General features: G+C 39.5%; 1 protein-coding gene across 2 annotated transcripts in view; it reads right to left on the bottom strand.

The window, feature by feature from the left end:
• Positions 1-230: 230 nt before the first annotated feature.
• Positions 231-21,032, bottom strand: part of LOC122662362 (protein TRANSPARENT TESTA 9-like) — a 48,385-nt gene continuing 27,583 nt past the window's right edge. For both annotated transcript variants that reach the window (XM_043857980.1, XM_043857987.1), the window contains 8 exons: positions 20,743-20,805; positions 20,400-20,540; positions 12,876-12,981; positions 12,706-12,780; positions 12,529-12,584; positions 10,988-11,141; positions 10,736-10,902; positions 231-720 (listed from right to left, as the gene is read on the bottom strand). In XM_043857980.1, coding sequence (XP_043713915.1) covers positions 442-720; positions 10,736-10,902; positions 10,988-11,141; positions 12,529-12,584; positions 12,706-12,780; positions 12,876-12,981; positions 20,400-20,540; positions 20,743-20,805 — 1,041 coding nt within the window. In that variant the 3' untranslated portion in view covers positions 231-441. The remainder of the gene's footprint in view (positions 721-10,735; positions 10,903-10,987; positions 11,142-12,528; positions 12,585-12,705; positions 12,781-12,875; positions 12,982-20,399; positions 20,541-20,742; positions 20,806-21,032) is intronic.

Below are 21,032 nucleotides of genomic sequence, written 5' to 3'. Positions count from 1 at the left end.
TGAATCTCAACGGGTGAGAGCTAAGAGGGAAGAAGAAAAGAGACAGTGGTAACCTTAAGCTTAGATCTTGGTTAGTAGTCAATGTACATGGTTAGATAAAATCCGGGGCAACAGCTATCTATAATGCATGTACATGGTTAGGCCAAATCTAGGGCAACAGCTATCTATACTGTACGTACATGGTTAGACCAAATCCCGGGCAACAGCTATCTATACTGTGGTGCACTATATCATGATGAACCATATCTTTTGTACAAAATTTCTTTCCTTCATTTGATGTAAGAACCTATCCATTACTTGAAAATACAGCTGTCAGATCCTGTTGTTTAAACTTAATAATGAATAAGCTACAAATCTAGTCGTTGAGTTACATGTGCCAGAAAATGTAAATAAGCCAGGAGAACAAAAAGTTTGATGGGGGAGGGGGGGGGGGGGAGATCTTCAATTCTTGTGGTAATCTGTCAAGCTTCCAGAGTCGTTTTGGAATAATGGAATAACCACACTTTCAACTGAGGATTTTTGCTTGCAAATTTCTTCCAGTAACAATGATTGAGCAGCCTCACATGACTTGGCATCCGGAAAACCAAGAGTCCATCTTCCATCCACCTCATGGTCAGAAGCATTGGAGGGATGCCTGCTGGCTTTACTTGCCTCCATTCCCAGATCAAACTCCCTTATTCTCAGATGCAACCATGTTGGATGGTTCTCATCTACTTTCGGCTGTTTCAGATGGTAGACAAAGGTAATATAAACAACATGGTAGAAATTGTGTAGTCTAAGATGCTCTACCAACTGCTGTGCACATAACAAGTTTATCAAGAAATCAATTGCTTCTCATGCTACCATTACATATGAATTTGGGGGAACTTTGTCCTTTTTTTTTTTTTTTGGGAACAGTTATAGTTCTTTATTAACGCAAGTGAAGATATGGAGATGACTAGAACTTATAGTTTGTGGGCCCATAAATGAAAATATGCATGATTAGGCAGTGATGGAGCAATAGATCCATTAACAACAAAAATAAAATTCAGGAAAATTATATTGCCATAGTGTAATAAATAAAAAGAACATTGTGAGAGCCAGTAATGGAAAAAAATATCTAAAACTAAAACAAAGACAGATAGTACCCCGCGAAGGTAAAGAAACATCTAAAACAGCGTGCGAAGTTCACATCCATCAAGTTAGCCGGTGGCTAAAACAACTTGAGTATGAACCTAGAAGACCACAATAACTGCATGGTGGCATTTTCCAGGGGAACTAGGCAATGATTTGCATGTAGGATACAAATCCACACAATCAACTAGGCTTCTCTTGATGTTATGGTTACAGATACACCAATAAGCTTAAATACAGTGTTCCAGATACACCATATTGACTCTTTGAAGTCAAACTATCTTCACTACAGCTATTTCCAAACCCTCTTTTGAGTTATGACCCAAATCACCACCAAGGACCATTACAAATCAAAGAAAACCCTACCACGCTGGACATTTGACTCAAAGAAGGAAAAGAAAAGACAATCACCTTCATGACTTAAATGATAATTAACTTTAGTGACCCGTACTCAGTATCTACTAAAACAGCTGTACAACCCAAAACATTGGAGATTATAAATATCTTAACATCTCATGAATAAGGTTTTATTCAACTGCCCCCTACAATCTGATCTTATAAATGAGCTCAATAAAAAAATTTCGAAAAAAAAAAACCTGGGCCTGGCATGCAAGACAGCTGAAATGCATTTTGATTTCTTATTTGTTTCTCACCAAATCTTGGCTTTTGGACTTCCATCAATTTCATCACCCTCCAGAGTAGGAGGAAAATATCAACAAAGATTTACAGTGAAATTATCTACCACTTCAAAATATCATAGTGCTCTAGGAGGATATGACCCTAAACCCATCAATTACGTATTCCATGAACATACTATCACACCCCACAGTCAGTATTTTTATATTTTATCCGCCAAGATGCCTAACATTAATACGCAAGTTCAAACATACACTCCAAATTTTAATTAAGAAATAGTTGCAAGGGAGGTAAAGCCATAATTTTCCCTAGTTGAGAAAACTTTTGCGAGTTATCCACTTCTTCCATGATAGTTCCATGCTTCAATACTACCTTGCTAAAATTTTCAAAATCAAGCTCTACGGTGCAGCTTTAACGCATAGAGAGCTTTCTTCAAATCACAAATCTTTGCATCACTTGACGGAAAGTTAAACCAACGGGCACTCTCATGTATGATCTTCCTCTAGATCACCATAGAAATAAATCTCTTCATAAGATACTCCTATGCTTGTGTATAACCTTTTCAAACAAATCTAGCCTCTTTAGAAAGGGGGGGGGGGAGAGAATGAAAAATAAATAAGAGTAAAGTTCAGAATCAGAGTTGGGAAAATAATGACTTCTCATTAATGACAAAGGTCCACTTTATTTATAATGAGAATTACAGCTTAAGGGTAAACTAGTCAAAGAGGGAAAATAATAAAACCTTAAAGTAAAGAGACAATATTCCAATCCCACGGTTCTCAACACTCCCCCTCAAGTTGGTGCAAATATATCAACATGCCCAACTTGGAGACCAGTGGTGGGAGTGGGACACCTTACAATTCAAGCCCTTAGTGAATACATCAGCTAGTTAATTAACAGAACTATCAAATGGAATACAGATGACTCCTTGTTCAAGCTTCTTTTTGAAGAAGTGCCTTGTTGTCACAGTAGAATTGCATAGGATCTTCAAAAACTATTCCCAAATCACTCAATAATCCCTTGTGCTATGGCACGAAATTTGGCTTTTGCACTGGAGTGAGAGACAATTGACTGTTTTTTGCTACGCCACGTGATAAGATTTTCTCCAAGGAAGGAAAAATAACCAGAAGTGGATCACCTATCATCAATGGATCCAGCCCAATCGACATCTGTGAATATTTCCATCTTTAGGTTCCCATTGTTGGAGAAGAGAATTCCTTTCCCAAGGGAAGATTTTAAATACCTCAGTATACGATGTACTGCATCAAGGTGAGATGTTCTGGGATCATGGAGAAATCTACTGACGATGCCCACAACATAGGCAATATTGGGTCTAGTATGAGACAGGTAAATCAACCGCCCAACAAGTCTCTGGTATTGCTCTCTGTCAACAAGGTCACCCATATCACTACATAACTGATGATTGACCTCAATAGGAGAATCCACAGGCTTGCAACCTAACATGCCGGTTTCCTAAAGAAGGTCTAAGACATACTTCCGTTGGAAGATGAAAGTGTCTTTGTCTGACCTTGCAACTTCAATCCCAAGAAAGTACTAAAGAGATTCCAAATCCTTAGTTTCAAACTCCTTTGCAAGTAGTGATTTTAGATGGGAAATTTCATCATTGCTATTCCAAGTGATCACTATATCGTCAACATACATGATGAGGGCAGTGATCTAGGCTCCATTTCTTTTCATAAACAAGGTGTGGTCAGCCTGACTCTATCTATATCTGGGATGCATTTCTTTTCACAAACAAGGTGTGGTAAGCCTGACTCTACCTATACCCAAATTTGCAGCACAAGACATTAACGCCCTCACCGAATTCATCTTTGCTATAGGGGCAAAGGTTTCTTGGTAGTTGATCCCATAGATTCGGGTGAAGCCCTTTGCAACCAGACATGCCTTTTATCTCTCAACAGTGTCATTTGCCCTCTGTTTGACTGTGAGCACCCATTTACACCCAACCAATTTCTTTCCCTCAGGCAAGGGACAAGTTCCCAAGTACCATTTTTGTCCAACACTTGCATTTCCTCTACCATAGCAGCCTTCCACTTTGGATCTTTAATGTCTTCTTTCAAATCCTGTAGAATAAACATAAAAGACAAATACAAAACAAAGGCTCGATAGGAGGGTGATAAACATTCATAAGACACAAAATGAGAAATAGGATGTTGTGTGCAAGAACGAACACCTTTCCTGATAGCAATGAGATGGTCATCATGCAGAGAGTCAATAAGATCAGTTAAATTATCAGAAGTAGGAGAATTATTACCTGGCTATGAGGGAGAATCTAGTGGAGGCGCTACAATGGGTAATGGTTGGTTGTTCATGGTACTCTATTTTTTAGATCTACTCCGAGTGTAGATTCTCATTTCCAAAGGAGTAGAAACAGTGTCATCCTTATTACCGTTACCATCAATTGTAGGCTCCCCCAAACAGAAATTTCACTCTGAACTGTCACCGGAAAATTATTATCAACAACCAAAGGGTAAATTGGACCTGGTACCAACTCTTCCTCGAGACTTTCCCCCTGAAGAGGTGTCGTGAACATAGTTGTCACGGCGGTTAGGCGACCCAAGGCATTGGAGAGGGTAAAAATTCAAGGCGACACCAACTAGGCGACCAAAGCGACCAAGGAGACCAAAGGGCCTAGACGCCTAGGCGACGCCTTGACAACTATGGTTGTGAAATATGGTTCACACTCATGAAAGGTGACATCTATGGTGACATAGAGACAGCGAGAAGGAGGGTGATAATATTTGTAACCCTTTTGAGAGGCTGAGTAACCAAGGAAAACACATCGAAGAGCACGGGGGTCCAACTTGGACCGAGAAGGAGAGGAATTATGTACAAAGCGAACACACCCAAATATTTTGCGAGGAAGGGAAGAGGCAATGGTAGGTCCAGAAGAAAAGAGAGAGGTGTCTTAAAATTAAGGACACTGAAGGGAACCCTATTTATGAGATAGGCAGCAGTAAGAACATCTCCCCAATAGGTCTTAGGGACACCAGTGGTAAACATCAAAGCACGGGTCACATCTAGGAGATGACGATTCTTCCTTTCAAGGATGTTTTTTTCTGGTGTCCTAACACAAGAAGTCTGGGAGAGTATGCCATGGGAGGGAGAGAGATTTTTGAAAAACAAGGTTAGCATATTCCGTACCATTATCATTTCGGAGAACTCTACTAGTGGCCATTAAATTGAGTACGAAGCATGGTATAGAAAGATTGAAAACAAGAAAAAGCATCAGATTTGTTATGTAGAAGGTAAACTCATGTGAGGCATGTGCAATTATCAATAAAAGTAATGAACCAATGAAAACCATTACGATCAACAGTCCTAGAGGGACCCCATATATCAGAATGAATAATTGAAAAAGGACCATCACTTTTACTGTCACTAATAGAATACGAATTTCTCGTATGTTTAGCAAACTCACACACATCACAATTTAATTGTTCCAAACCACAAATTCTAACTAAATCGGGAAACATAGAATGTAAAATATAAAAAGAATGGTGTCCCAAACAGTGGTGGCAGTGAAAAAGCTTTGCCAATGCAACTATTAGAAGGGAGGGTGTGACCAGAAGATGGGAATGGGACAGTTGGTGTAGACTCCAAATAGTAAAGATCATCACAGACTCGACCATACCCAATCGTTGCACCCCATCACCAAATCCTGAAACAACCAATGGGTAGAGAAGTCAACAGAACAATTTAATTCACTAGTTAAACGATAAATAGATAAAAGATTGGCACAGAATTTTGGGAAATGCAAAACAGAGGAAAGAGAAAGATGGGAACCACAAGAAACAAAACCTTTACCCGAAATGGAGGACATAGACCCATCAGCAACACGTACCTTATCCTGGTCGTAACAAGGAGTATATGTATGAAAAACCTCTAAGTTAGTAGTCATATGGTCAGTAGCGCCAGAGTCAATTAACCATAAAGGACTCGTAGAGAAACACAGAAATTGCCTGACTGAGCAAGGTTAGAAACAGGAGAATGTGAAGAACTAGTAGTTAGTTGTGTCACCAATTTTTTGATAACAGTCATTTGATCCCCAGAAAAAAGGTGTTGTGGCAGGAGGAGCAGGGCCTGTGTCAGATGCTTCAGAAAGATGAGCCTGGTATCGAGTGCTGCCTGGTTTAGATTCCGTCCACCCTTAGGGTGCCTGGATTTTTATCCTCTTAAGTGTAGTGCACCTCACCTGAGTATCCAACCGTAAAAACATGGGCAATGGCATCTTTTTATCCTCTCAAATATTGGGTGGACGGTTGGATGCTCAAGTAAGGTGCACCATACTTTAGAGAATAAAAATCGTGGGGCGTCCATAGAGCTTCCAACAAGATTCCCGTGTGTAATGCGGTCGACCACAGTAATCACATTTCACAGGTTCCCGTGCATTAGGAGGAACCTTTGAGGAATCCGCAGGAAGAGATGCAGGTGGTGTGGTGAGCAAGACAGACCGAATAGGAACAGTGGAGGGCATCATAACAGTCTAGCGATGTTCCTCAGACTGAACCAAATTGTAAGCCTGAAGAAGAGTAGGGAATGTCTCATGCCCTAATATTTGCACTCGAACTTGATCATACTCTGGATTGAGGCTTGTCAGAAAATCATACACACGTTCTATCTCCCTCCCCTTTTGGAAAGTACCACTATCCTCAGGATGAACCATGGGAACGGAATGATAGAAGTCCAACTGTTGCCAAAGTGTAGTCAAGGCAGTATAACAGGCAGTAAGAGATAAATCCTTCTGAGTAGTATTGCAAACCTGTCGACGAATCTCATAAATTTGGGCATTATTTCCTACGTGCAAATAGGTTTGGAGGACTGCATCCCATAAGTCCTTGGTAGAGTTAAAGAGGACAAAGCTGGGACTAACAGAGGGTTCTATGGAATTAATCAGGAAGGAAATTACTAAAGCATCATTCGATGACCATGTAGCAGCTGCAATAGGATTTGTAAGCTTGGGAATATCTCTTGTAACAAGCCTAGCATAGTTTTTCTTGAAGAGTGAGAAGACAGGTATTGGGACCAGGTGAGATAATTCTGGCCATTCAACTTAATGGGGCCATGTTGGAGAGTGTTAGAATGCTTAGCGGCATGGCGATCTAGGTAGGTATATCATGGTGGCACCAGTAAAGGGAAACCAATCGCGGCTAGAGAGACTAGCAGAGTGAGAGGCCAGCAAGAACAAGCACAACGACCGGCGGTGGTAGCAGTAATTGCAGCACCAGATAGAGAGAGTCGACGGAGAGGGCACAACGACCTATGGATCACGACGGTGGCGGCATCCGGCAGAGAGAGAGAGAGAGAGAGAGAGATGGCGGAGAGGGCCACAATGACCTATGGGTCACGGCAATAGCAGTACTGACAGAGAGGAGTCGGTGGATGAGGCGTGATGACCTGTGGGTCACGGCGGTAGCGCCGGTGGAGAAAGGGCGCGACGACCTGGGGTCGCGGCGGCAACACCAATAGCTAGAGGATCCGGCGGAGAAGGCGCAGCGACGTGATGCTAGTCATGTCACAATGGTGACAAGGAATGGAAGGCTAGTAGATAAGTCAACGGAATGCACGATGATCGAGGCACAATATAACGAAAAACTCAAGAGTGCATGGTGTGATGATCGTCTACCACTGCTAGATGAGGAGGCTACGGTCTCCAACGAGTGGTGGCGGCGGTGGTAGAGAAGAAAATTACAAAAAACAAGAAAGATTTCCTAGGGTTTTGGGCTCTGATACCAAGTTCAGAATCATAGTTGGGAGAATAATATGACTTGACATTAATGACAGAGGTCCACTTTATTTATAATGAGAATTACAGCCTACGGGTAAACTAGTCACAAAGGGAAAATAATAAAACCTTAAAAGTAAAGAGATAATATTCCAATCCCACGGCTCTCAACAGTAAAACTGAAGCTTCATGGTAAGAAATAAGAATATGAAATTCCCTTGCCCCCAGTAATCCATGACTCAGCTACAAATACAACTCTAGATTTGGCTCTAACCAGGCTTGGCATGTATAAGTAAAAATGTAATCGTGGGCTTGTTTAGGCCTAAAATTTTCTGGTCCAAACAAGGCAATTAGAAGGAAAACTTTAAGAAAATGCAGTAAGTAAATGTAAATTCCTTACATTTAATAACATACAATTTGATTGCCAAGGGCTAATCTTGGCATGGCCTATGCAACCAGGCAGTTCAGAGGGGCTTGGCAACATTTGATGAGGCAATGGTCAACTAAGTGAGTGCCTAGGTGACTAATGATGCATCTAAGCTGCCATTTTAGCTAAGTGATCACCTAGTCAATGAAATTTCTGCATATGCTATTCCATAGTGCTTTATTTTTTCTGATATGTATGTATCATCTGTTAAAAAAATTAAGTTTGATGCTTTTCTAAAAGTTTTTATTTACTGAGCAAACAAATGTAGTATACTTTACACCATATCAACTAAAATGCTAAAACCTTAAAACTAATCAAAAGAACAAATTTAAGAGTTCATGGGAAAAGGTGCAAAGTAGTCTATTGTATATATGTCCAAGCCTAGAGTTACCAAGTTAGGTTGGTCTTTTCCACCACTTCCCCCCCCCCCCCAAAAAAAATAATAATACTAATAAATAAATAAAAGAGGTAGCTTGGACTTTCAACAGTCATAGAACGGTAAATGGGAAATGTTTAAATCAGACTCCAAGAGGACACAACATCCAACCGGTGGGAGTGAATCAAAATGGTGGGACCTATGGCTGGGTTACTCTATTGCAAGTGTCCATGCTTAATTTGTATAGAGAGCATACTAGTTCATGTTAAGTATAACACTTTGAGATCTAGTAAAGAACAATTTTTATCTGAGCAGCTATTAATGCAGAAGTATGATCACCACCATTGTATGTGGTTTAATATAATTTGGTCCTGTTTTGATAGGATTTGGTTATAGGCTTTTGTTTTAAGTGTTTTCATTTGAAATGGGCCCAATTATAAGGCCCAAATTTTAGGTCCATAAGTCCGTCTCTATACACTGTTTTTTAATTTTTAAAAAAAAAACGGCCGCTTTAGGGTATTTATGGGGTGTTTTTTTTTTTTAAAGTTCACCTTTATATGCTGCATTTTTTAATTAGTAGTTAGTATTAGCATAGTTGTCATGATGACTAGCCGACCCAAGGTGTTGGAGGGGGTCCAGATGCAAGGTGACACCAACAAGGCGACCAAGGCGCCAGCCAAGGCGTCTGGATGCCTTGACAACTATGATTATTAGTAGTGGGACCCATTAGCTATTAGTTAGAAAGCTATCTTATTAGATAGCAGTCAATCAATTTGTGGGGCCAAGTCGAAGAATCTTTTAAGGTTTGCGGCTAGTGGTTTCAGAATGCACAATATTTCTCGATTTGTTTATTGTAATGGCGGACTGATTTAAGACACTCCAATTCTCTCAACGTTAAAGCAGTTCTTCCTTTTTATATTTGGTTTCTTTCTTTAAGAGTTTGGTTAGTTGAGAATTCTTCCAAAAGTAATCTACAGCTGGAGGAAGTTTCCTTATCTTTAATCAATTTCGGAGATTGCCACATCAGCCCGTCGATTGGTAATTTTAGAATCTGGTACTTTCTGTTTTTTTCTATTTTACGATTTCATAAATTCATTGTAAGGGCTCGCAAGCCCCCAAATTTGAATGAATAGGTTAAGAATTAGTTAGATTTTAAAGTAAGATTGTTGCCTTTCCCTTCTCTCTCCTTACTTTCCTCTCTCCCCTTTCTGTTCCCCATGTTTCCTTCTCTCCTTTAATCTTATATCTGCGGGCCCACCACTAGTAGATCATCTCTCAAATCTGCATCAACTCGGTATCAGAGCTAAACCTGGCCATAGATACCATGGATCCTATCCTCTTGTTTGCTGTCCACCACCAACTTCAAGCCATGCAAGAATGTGACACGATCGCTGATTTCATAGGGTCAAGGATGGATCTTGATCGTGCATTAAGGATCCTCCCATTATACAAAACTCAAGGGTGAGTTATTTCTAACAAGGGGAGAATAACACAAGAGTATGATCAACACCACTGGATGTGGTTTGATATTTTATTTTAAGCCTGTTTTGATAGTATTTGGTTATGTGCTTTATGTTTTAAGTGTTTTTATTTGTAATGGGCTCAATTATAAGGCCCAAATTTTAGGTCCATAGAGGGTACATGAAATTAGTATTTTTAATTAGGTAGTTAGTATGAGTAGTGGGGCCCATCAGCTATTACTTAGGAAGTTATCATAGTAGAAAGTTGTCAATAAATTTGTGAAGCCCAGTTGAAGATATTTTTAAGGTTTGCAGTCGGTGGTTTTCTGATTTTCAGGAACCTTATCCTAAGTCCAAGTCGTGGAAGTTTATTTCTCTATTTATTTATGGTAATAGTAAACTGATTTAGGACACTCCAAGTCTCTCAATGTCAGAGGAGTTATTCCTTTTTCTGTTTGGTTCTTTCTTCAAGAGTTTGGAGGAAAAATTTTCTTATCTTCTCGTTATTATTTTTAGTAAATTTAGGATACTGTCACATCAGCCCGTTGATTGATAGTTTTAGTCCAGTTTTACTTTCTGTTTTCTTCTATTTTGCAACTTTATAAATACATTGTAAAGGCTCACAAGCCCCCCACAATTTGAATGAATGGATTAAGAATTAGTTTAGATTTTAAAGTGAGGCTGTTGCCTTTCTCTTCTCTCTCCCCTCTCTCTTCCCCATGTTTCTCCCTCTCCTTTCTCTTATCCCTGCTTCCCATCACTAGCAGATCATCTCTCAGCTCTTCATCAACTATATCGGAAATGATGCCTGAACCTCAGTTAATTCTGATATCATACAGGAAGAAAATTTTCAATACAACATATTCCATTGCCCATGTATTGAAAGTTTGATGAATACTCAATATATACAGTATAAAGACATGCAATGTGAAATTCAATGACCCTGGACAAGAATACGTAGTAACAAATGGACTTACACACAGCCCTGCCAATGGAGAAACAGCAATTATATCTCCCAGCTGAGAAGGAAGGGGAGGTTTCTCCACAAGAAGCAGTATGCCTGAGATGTCCTTCACCACTGGAATCAGGTAAATATCCATCACCCGGGTTTTGGAAAATGCAATTTTGCAAAGAATTCTAGGCCCTGAGAAAATTTAGGTAATCAAGTCAATATCACCAAGGAGAAAAACAATGATGACCAACCAAGCATTGAAAGAGAGATGTCAAACCTAGGCCAAGCTCTGTCCCAAATGTTGAAGAAAAAAAATCATAACTTTTGGTTCTTCTTGAAATTCCAAAAGAATTATTTCTGGAGTGTAGTAAAGGATTCTCTAGAGAACCTCCCTCGATAAATGCCTTGAGCTGATGATGGAGAACAAAAACCTGAATATTTCAATTCTTATTAGAACTTCTAATCACCAAGGACCAAATGAAAAGGTTAAGGTTCGTATAGCAGGTATGTACCAAAGGAAGATACATTTTGGTAGCATTGTTTATAGTCAAACATAAAAAATAGAAAAGGATGCTAGGAGTATCTAGCTAATATCAATTAAAAAACATCACCTAGAAACTACACAAATGCAAATGCACATGTGCTCATATACACAAACAAACACACGCAGAGTGATGCAGTATCAAATCTGAAGAAGATCCCTCATGCTGTTTTGGTCCACATCAGAACCAGACCAAAACCGCGGGGCCAAGAACCAAACCCAGACGTGGTGTATGCTGGTCAGGGGTCAACCCCTGCATTTCCCTTGATAGTGGGGCCCATGTGATCCAATCCTTGAAGTTTCCAAAATTTTAGAGTCTCTAGTTATGTGTCTTTTCTTTTCTTTTGGTACTTGTCTTTTCATATTCCTAGGTGTATTAATGTATCTCTTTAAATTCTTAGATTAGAAGTCCAAGAGATTGAAGACTAGTATTTAATATTTTATGGGAGTTAGTTTCTAGGTGAGTAATTAGCTTAAAATAGTGTGCTAGTCATTAATGTTTCTTGGTTTTAGCTTTTAGGAGTTATTAAAGTCCAAGAGTCATTTTCTTCTTTAAAAACCCATGTATCCAACCTTTTGTAACATGTTGAATTAAATTATTGAATGAAACAAAAGTTGGAGCCTTGGTGGCCAGACCTGCGTTGAAGCAGTCCCCTTCCCCTCTCCTCAACGTCTTCTCTTCTTTCTCTCCTTTCTCTCACAATACTCCCTCTCATCCCCCCGTCTTTTCTTCTATCCTCATCTTCAACCATCCTAGCTATCTCCTTCTTTACATCTTCTTCAACCTCCAACCCATCTCCGTTAAACCTGAAACTCAACTTAACCTTTCATCTTCCATTCCTTTAAACGCCTTCCAGCTCTTAAACCTAGCCCCCTTTATTCCTCATCTCTTCCACAACACACCAGCCCTCTTCCCTCACCGATCCCTCAAAACCATGGTCTGTTTTGAACTTTACTGTTACCTCCCAACAGCCTGCAACTTCTCTCTTCATCCAAGATCAGAATCTGATCTTGAAACCTCGTCTTCTCCCTTTGTCCTATCCCCAACCTCTCTATAAACTAGATCTGATCTCTCTATTGCAGATCTGAACCTTCCGCCTGCGTCACAGAGTTAAGGAGAAAAAAAAGTGGCGTGGAAATTAAACTATCTATGTACAAAAATATATTTTAAAGGATAAGGGAAACAGGCAACTTTTATGAGGAGATCAAATGAAGAAACATATATGCAGTAACGCAAACCAGGCATTTCTCCACTTAAAGAAAATGACAATGCCAACCTTGACAGCATCGATCATCCTCTCCCAGGCTAGAGTAGAAGACACATCCCCTGCAACTGCTCAATGTAAATAATTTAGTATTGGAGCAGGTGGTTATTTCCGTGTCATATTTGAAAAACAAAAGAATTGAAACAAACAGCTCAAAGGAAACCAAACATTGAAAGAAGATATGCTTACTGTCAAGCACATGGCTGTTGAAAGAAAGCTCCACCGCAAAAGCTGGATCCTTAAATAGTGATGATTCCTCAAGCACTATCATATTACTTCACCATTATTCTCATGAATATAAAAGTCATTCATATAACACAGAACTGACTTCAAGCTTTAGTTTCAATAAGAACCAATACCTGTTTTACATTTTTCCCATTCATTCTTCAAAGCAATTGGGATACAATCAAACCAGCAGCCACTGAGCTCATTAAGAAGCCTTTCACGGGACCGCTCATAAGAAATCTACATACACGAAGTAGGAAATATAGAATTTTTGAGTGCTTACATGATACAGATGTACTTAAAATATGCAGTTACTTGCAGGACATATAAGTTTTAGGCACATAAAGTTTGTTATTAATGGTATTCCGTGTAGAAATGTTAGGAGCAAGCGGGGGTCCAGATGTCTCAGTCTCATATGTCACAAAGTGAGCCCCAGTTCCACCTCTCTTGCCACCACGGGCACCAGAAGAACCACCACGCATACTAGGGGGCTACCCATGAAGGTCCCAACATTTGTCCTTAGTGTGTCCCAATTTACCACAGTGATCACATTTAAATCTCTCACGGTGATCTCCACGAGTTGGCCCTTGGCCTTTTCCCCCACTCTTCCAATCTCGATGGGAACTAGAAACAAGAGCAGATCGCTCCATTGATGGTGTAGTATCCATAGTTGCTCTCCTGGTTTCCTCACTTTGTATGTAACTACACACTCCATCCAAGGATGGAAAGGGGGACCTCCTTAGGATCTGCAGGTGAATGGGCTCATACTCTGGATTGAGCCCACCAAGTAGAGAAAAGATCCTTTCGACTTCCTGGTTCTTGTAGACCTTGACTTCATCTTCAAAGTTGGACAATCGAAGATACCTGTAATGCACATACTCTTGACACAAGCTAATAACAGTGTTGTAGTAGTCAGAGATACTTCTATCACCCTGTTTCATATTGATGACCTTTTGATGGATTTGGTACACCTTTGCATAGTCACCAACTCGATCAAAGGTCCTGGTCATACTATCCCACATCGCCATAGCAGTTTCTTTGTCCATAAACCTCCTACTAACTTCAGGTTTCATGGAGAAAACCAACCATGTCATAACTGTGGAGTTCTCAGTCTCCCACTTCAAGTATCCTGGATCAGTACTGGCAGACTCCTTAATAGAGCCAGTAATATACCCCAACTTTCCCCTACTTCGCAGGGACATCTTCACAGAACGAGACCAATCTAAGTAGTTGGCATGGTCCTACTTCACAACAGAGATTTGGGTGTTGGGGTTATCAAAGGAAGCCATAGTTTGGGAACCACTACTCAGGCTACTAGCTGTAATTGGTCCACTGACCTCAGAATCATGCCCAGACATAGTAGACATGATATGCAAACACTTCAACAGTCAATCTAGTGTTTTGCTCAAATAGGGAGTACACTCAACCCAAACAAAGAAAGCAAACCAGTACACAAATGGTTCCAAATCAACTAGGCAGGGGCAAAGCCTAAAAAACAGCAGGCATACAGAGAGCAAAAACTTGCATGACACAAACAAAATTCTTCTAACACCCAAAGAACTTCAGTTTATAACACCCACCAAGTGTAACAAGGTGCAAACCTTTCATTCTCATCAACTAACAACCATCCAATGCATCAGCTTCCCAAAAAAAATCAAAGAAGAAGCAGAAACAGAGCTGCCGATACCTGTAAAACATCAAAAAAGAGAGCAATACTCTCCAATCTTCCTCCTTCAAGAACCAGGCTCTTAGGGCTTCAAAACAGCACTCCTATGCGACTCAAATAAGCCCAGTTTCAAGGCAAAACAGTCTGCCAAAGGCAGAATCGAAGCTCAAACAACCCTTGGCTGGCGGAAATTCTGGGTTATCTTCAAGGTCTTCACAGCAGCTTCTAGCCAAGCAACACTCCTCTCAACAACCGAGAGGTTAGGGGTCTGATAGAGTACCTCTAGGCAATTCAGATGCACTAGGTCTCATTCAAAATGATGGAGAGATGAGGGAGAATCGAAACAGTCACTCCACAAGCTTGCGGTAGCAAGGTATGCTCCTTCTAGAGATTCAATCCACTTCAGCAGCTCCTAAACTCTCTCCATATGGATTTGGTTTGAAGAATAGAACTCCAAAAAATGTGAAATGTATAGTATCTCACATAGTACAGCCTCTAATGGAACCCTCTACCTTTCTAGGGTTCCAAAGAGAGGTGAGGACAACAACCGAGCTCAGTCGACTCTCAAACCAGAGATGCTAGCTCTGATACCAAGTTAAATCTTTTAATGGATCGATTCTAGTGAGATATCAAAGGGTTAACAGCTAGGAGAAAGGGAAGAAGAAGAGAAGAGGAGAAGAGGAGAAGAGAAGAGAGAAGAATGGGAGCATAGTTGTCATGGCGTCGCCATATCGACGCCATGGCGTCATATCGTTGGAGAAGTGGGCATATCGACCACCGATATGGCTTCCATGTCGTCGCCATGGCGCCGCCATGGATGCCATACCACGACATATGGCCATATCGGGCGACATGGTTGTTTCAAATTATAAAACTTAATTTTTTAACAATAATTTTTTTTAACCATTTTTTATTTTAATGCTTTTTCCTTAACATAAAAAAAAATTAAAAAAACATCAAACAGAAAATACTAGTACACTATTAACTAATACACAATCACATATTCACATCAGCAAATATTTTTTTTTATTTAGATGGGTTGTTTATTAGCTTTATTCACTCAATATAAATTACGTTCTTGTAATTGTTTTTTTGTTTTGTTACTTTTGTAGTCACTTTCATATGAATCATATCTCAACTCTCATGATTTTTCAACTTTATTATCAGCAAGACTTGCTATCAATTATTTGATAATCCATGATTTCATATACACTAATGGATATTACACTTTCATGAATTAAACCATAGTAGATTAGTAGTACACTTTCATGTTAATTTTTCATGTTATAGGGTATATATTATAGCATACAACATGACATTAAAAATAGAGAAAATAAAAAATAAAACATGGTCGATATGATCGCCATGGCGGGCAACATGTCGATATATCGACATGACACCCCTCCACCGACTTGGATCGCCGTGACGACGTGACAACTATGAATGGGAGATAATCGGTTATGTGTGTTGAGTGATTCTCAACACACATATTAACTTCATTAATAAATTTATAGAAATTACATAAGCCTCCCTAGGGAGGAAAGAAGAAATAACAACTAAGTCATGTCTTATAATAAGACAACGATAGAACTACCCTTACACACCAAACAACAACTCTAACAGAGGGGCCGGCCCAAAATATGTATCTAGATTGACTCATATTTCGGGTTCATGCCACCAAGAAGAATTAGGACATGCTCCTTTTCAAGTATCTGGTAAACCATAGCTTTATCCTCTAGGTTGGGTAGTTGGAGATCCCTATAGTGATTAAACTCCTCTCATAGGACAATAACAACATTATAATACTCAGAAATGGTGTAATCTCCCTGCTTCATTGTAATGACTCTCTGGAGGAGTTGGTAAAGCTTAGCCGAGTAACCTACTCGGTCAAAGGCTTGGAAACACGATTCCATATATCCTTTGCAGTCTCTTTTCTCATAAACCTCCTCCCAATCTCAGGTTTCATAAAGAAGATCAGCCAAGTCATAATCATGGAGTTCTCGGTGTCCCATTTCTGATACGTTGGGCACTGGGGTCAAGAGCTTGAATGGTACCTGTAAACATACCTAGCTTCCCCCTACTTCTTAGGGAAAGCTTTACCGAATGGGCCCAGTCCAAGTAGTTGGTGTTGTCCAACTTCATAATGGAAATCTGGGTGTTGGGGTTATCAAAGGCCATCATAGTGGGCTGAGAACCATTTGAAACACTGGCCAAAGCATTCATAGGTCCACTGATCACAGACACCATGAAAAAATACTCTTAGAAATATGGGAATGATATCCAAAGCAAGTGGGGAGTACACACTTCGCCAGTACTCAAGAAAAAATTCAGCAAGTAGAAACAAGCACCAAACTTGAAGAAGTAACTCCACTAAAACACACCTGTCAAAGGGTAACATCATCTCATGGTGGCTCAAAGAATCCATACAAATTAGTTCACCACTATTATGTAACAGAAACCATCACACATTGCATCTCAAATGCACAAAGAAGCAGAAAAGAGGATACCGGCAGTACCAGGAAGACCACAAGGGATTGAGTTGTATTAACAACTCCTTTCTCCAATGATGGAGACCATGGAGCAGTCAAAGAGGACCCTAGGCGATTCACATGGGCCATACCCCAGCCCCAAATGATGCCGGAAGGGAAAGAATCAGAAAAAAATCAAAAAAAGCTGGAGGTAACCCTAGAAATCTGTCATTGTCGATTTGGAGCTTCAAGGATCTCACACTCTCACATAGGGTCTTCTTTTGATGCTCTTGTAGCCTACATTAAAAACCTATTGCATACTTTCTTCAATCTATTCACATAGTAATCTCATCCTTGGAACCCCTTTGTATCCTAGGGTTCCAAAGAGAGGGTAGAGATGTGGAGCTTGTAATACAACTCTCAAACCAACCGTGGAGCTCTGATACGGTGCTACCAAGTTAGAATTAAGGGTTGTAAGAGAACAAAGGAAGAAGATGAGAGGAGAAGTAGAAGAAGAAAAGAAGTTGGCGGTAGAAGTGTTCTCTCCCCTATATTGTTTCACTTAGCCAATAAGAGGAGAAATTGCAATATGTCCCCCCCCCCCACTAACATAATGTAACAAAGGGAGATTAACAAGTAAAAAAGTAAAAGCACAATACAACATAATGTATCAATACCCAAAGAATCCTTATTACATGAACTATAACAAATAAGGGTGAACCATTGCTTGTATTGTATTATTGTTGACTCTTGTGTATGTCACTCTTTGTAACAAACAATGCTTGATGTATGATTTACGAACTGATTTATAATTTGATGTCTTTTCATTCTTAATGCTTATTCAAGTCGTTTTACATGAATTATATGTTTTCTAGTGCTAAAGATTGTGTGGAATAGGCCATATTAGAGAATGTATACAGCGTAAACTACCAACCTACGGTCCGAAGTCAAACTATCATTTTGGGTGTATTTTTTAAAATCCAAGTGTTCCATTGTGTTTAGAGGGCTTAAAATAGGCTGTCCTACAAGTTTCATGACCAAATTTGGCCATTTGGCACCCAAAACCCAGCCTCGAAATTCCCAAAAAAAAATACATAGCTTCATCCAAAATTTCAGTTTCGACCGAAACCTCCAACAGTGGGAAGGGGACACAAGGAGGTGGGATTGGGATCTGCAAAAGGATCGAGACCTGCTCTGATACCATCTTAGATTTCCATCTCAAAAGACAGGTCTATTAAGTGGAGGTACTACCAGGTATATGAATGGAACGAGGATCCCACTCACAGCCGATGTGGGATCCAACAGAGACAAATATTCCCACTTCTCCACACCCTTCAAGGCCAAGTAGGTTTTTTGGCACATGACCCTTTTACCTTTTCATGTCCTGCTTAGAATAAACACTGCTTTTGGCCATCTCTGATGGCAAACCATTGCCAAGTCTCACTTGCTCCGATGGCTACCCCATGAGAACTGTCCAACACTTCCATGTAACTAACCCACATCTCTAGTCATCTCTGATCGGACTAGAATCAAATATGATCCACGACCCACATCCAACAATTGACCAAGCATCTCTTACCCCAATCAGTTAATCAAACCTAGTCAGCATGAATGATGACTAAAGCGCAATCTCTTCCACTCAAGGGGATTCGCAATCACAATCTCTCACATTCAATTGATCCCTGATTACATGAAAGTGATCAGATGGTATAAGCTCATTTTCACTGTCGATGATGGATATCAAGTTTCGGTAGCAACCAATCTTCAGTTTCATTCATCCAATAAGGATTTGAATCCAAGACCATGAATCTGGGCATTACCTTTTTTTAAGTTTTGTTGCAAATATACGCATCACTATGCCCAGAGACGTTTAAAATGATCTCATACTTCACAACCCGACAAGTGGCAGTACATCGGCAGATCCATGTGAAAAGGACCTCATGCCCATCCCACTGGTCAAGTTCCAGCTGAGAACATTCTTGAGAGATATCACTTCATATCCTCTCAATAAACTGTACCTCGACTGCTCTCTTCATTAGCAAGTCATAGAAGCTCGTAATTGAGAAGATTCCTTTAAAATTATGTACCCCGACTGCTCTCCTCATCACTAAAAGATTCCTTTAGAATTTTGTACCTCCACTGCTCTCCTCATCACTAAATCATAGAAGCTTGTAATTGAGAAGATTCCTTTAGAACTTTCTTTACGGATATGCAATTCTCCTCCACAAGATTGATAAATGTCTACAAATTTTAGAAAGTAGGTACATTAAACAACTACTATGTAAACTGACAATCTCATTTCAGATTTCAGAATTCAAAGCATTGATTCAATCATATTTTCCTATTGATGAAAACTGTTCCACTGGGTCTAGAGCAGAGGTTGTGTAGCTTGCTGACCCCACTATAATTCCCCCAAACTCAACAAATGGATGACCCTTCAAGTTTCAAATGCATCTTAAGGAAACCTCCTACAAATCATGTTGTATCATGGATGAGTATCATTAAATCTTCTTAGCTAGTAGCAAATGAATACAATTCCCATCACTGAGGATGTATTGAACATACTAGGTATTCTCTATACCATGGTTCAAAAACTCGACGAAATCTCGCCGAAATTTCTGCGGAGATTTTGAAGTGGCCGAGTCAAAATACCATACGAATAAAACAATCAGCAATATTACAGTTGAATTTCTGGTGGTTTGCCGAAATATCGAACCTATATCATATCATTTCAGCGATACGGTTCAACAGGGTATTTATAATACCCTGTTTCGAATGTGCCTGGTCAAAATTTCGACCGAACTTGAGTTATTTCACCTGTTTCGCCCCTTTTCTTTGCAGGAAGAAGGAAAACCTAAATCTCGTCTGATTTTTGCCACCTCACCTCTACACACTGCTGTAATACGGTTCTGCGGGTTGCCATGTCACTCCAACATGATTGTTTGCTGTTTATTGGTGAAGTGGCCACATTCAACAGTTCAAGGTTAATCAATTTTATGTTTGTTCATTCATGGTTCATAATTTATTTGTTTTACTTGCCTTTTATGTCTTCTAGTACTAAAACAATGTGTAGAATAGGCAATATTACACAAGGTATACTATAGGGTTTGACGTATATTGCCAACCAATGGTGCCAATCCAAACTACCATTTTGTGTGACTTTTCTTGCAATATACAAGTTTACATATGGTTTATATAGGCTAACATAAGGTTTTCCTCAAATATCAAAGCTTAATATGGCCGTTTAACACCCACCCCCCCCCCCCCGAATGGCCAACCAAAACTCACTGAAAAAAAATGCACTACTTTTGGCTGAAATGAGACCGAAACCCAAGTTTTCAAACCTTGCTCTAAGCAAGACATAAAACAAGAATTTATGAAGGAAACTTGCATCTTAGATCATAATAGCAACAAATGGAAATATTAAAATTTTCAATAAGTCCATCCAGTATAGTATTACTTCACTCATGTAAAACAAAGAACAGAATAAGAAAGATAATATGCTGAATCAGTTGATTCCTTACATTGAATAGATCAAAATCATGGTCAGTCAACTTTTTTTCGTGGAAAATCAATAACCGTCGCACCACCCACCCTGTATTCCATTGTGCTGATGCTGAATATGCCGGTTGGCTGGCCAAAACCTTCAGTAGTGCATTGAAGATCTGTAGAAAAAAAAATGAAGATAATCATGACAATGAAAACAAACTGATATGGACAGAAAAAAAAAATGGCCAAAATTTGGACAAACTAGAAGTTGCTTCACCCATATTTAAATTGCTCCCATAACTAAAAGGAATAGTAAACAGACAGAAAAGAAAAGAAAAAAATGATAGCTATTAAGCAAGTACTTTGCATAGTACATACCTGAGGAATCTGACATGCAAATATATATCTATCCATTGAATGTGAGAGTAAGATGCCGGAGGACTGCAAATGAATGTTTCAAGGATATCAGGTAAAAAAAAAAACTAGTCAAAGAAACTATGAACTTGACATAGATAGGTATAAATTCCAGATCATGAGGAAACTATTATGTTGAATTTTGTCTCATAAAACTATTGTTTCCTTTTTGGATGGAAAGGTAAATATAGTAATTAACTACTAAGCATCCCTTACAAATGCCCATAACATCAGCATAAAACAACAGATGTAAC

The sequence above is a fragment of the Telopea speciosissima genome, chromosome 1 (genome assembly GCF_018873765.1).
Source record: "Telopea speciosissima isolate NSW1024214 ecotype Mountain lineage chromosome 1, Tspe_v1, whole genome shotgun sequence".
Taxonomy (NCBI): Eukaryota; Viridiplantae; Streptophyta; class Magnoliopsida; order Proteales; family Proteaceae; genus Telopea; species Telopea speciosissima.
The sequence above is the reverse complement of the archived record's forward strand: the minus strand, read 5'-3'. Positions and strand labels throughout refer to the sequence as shown.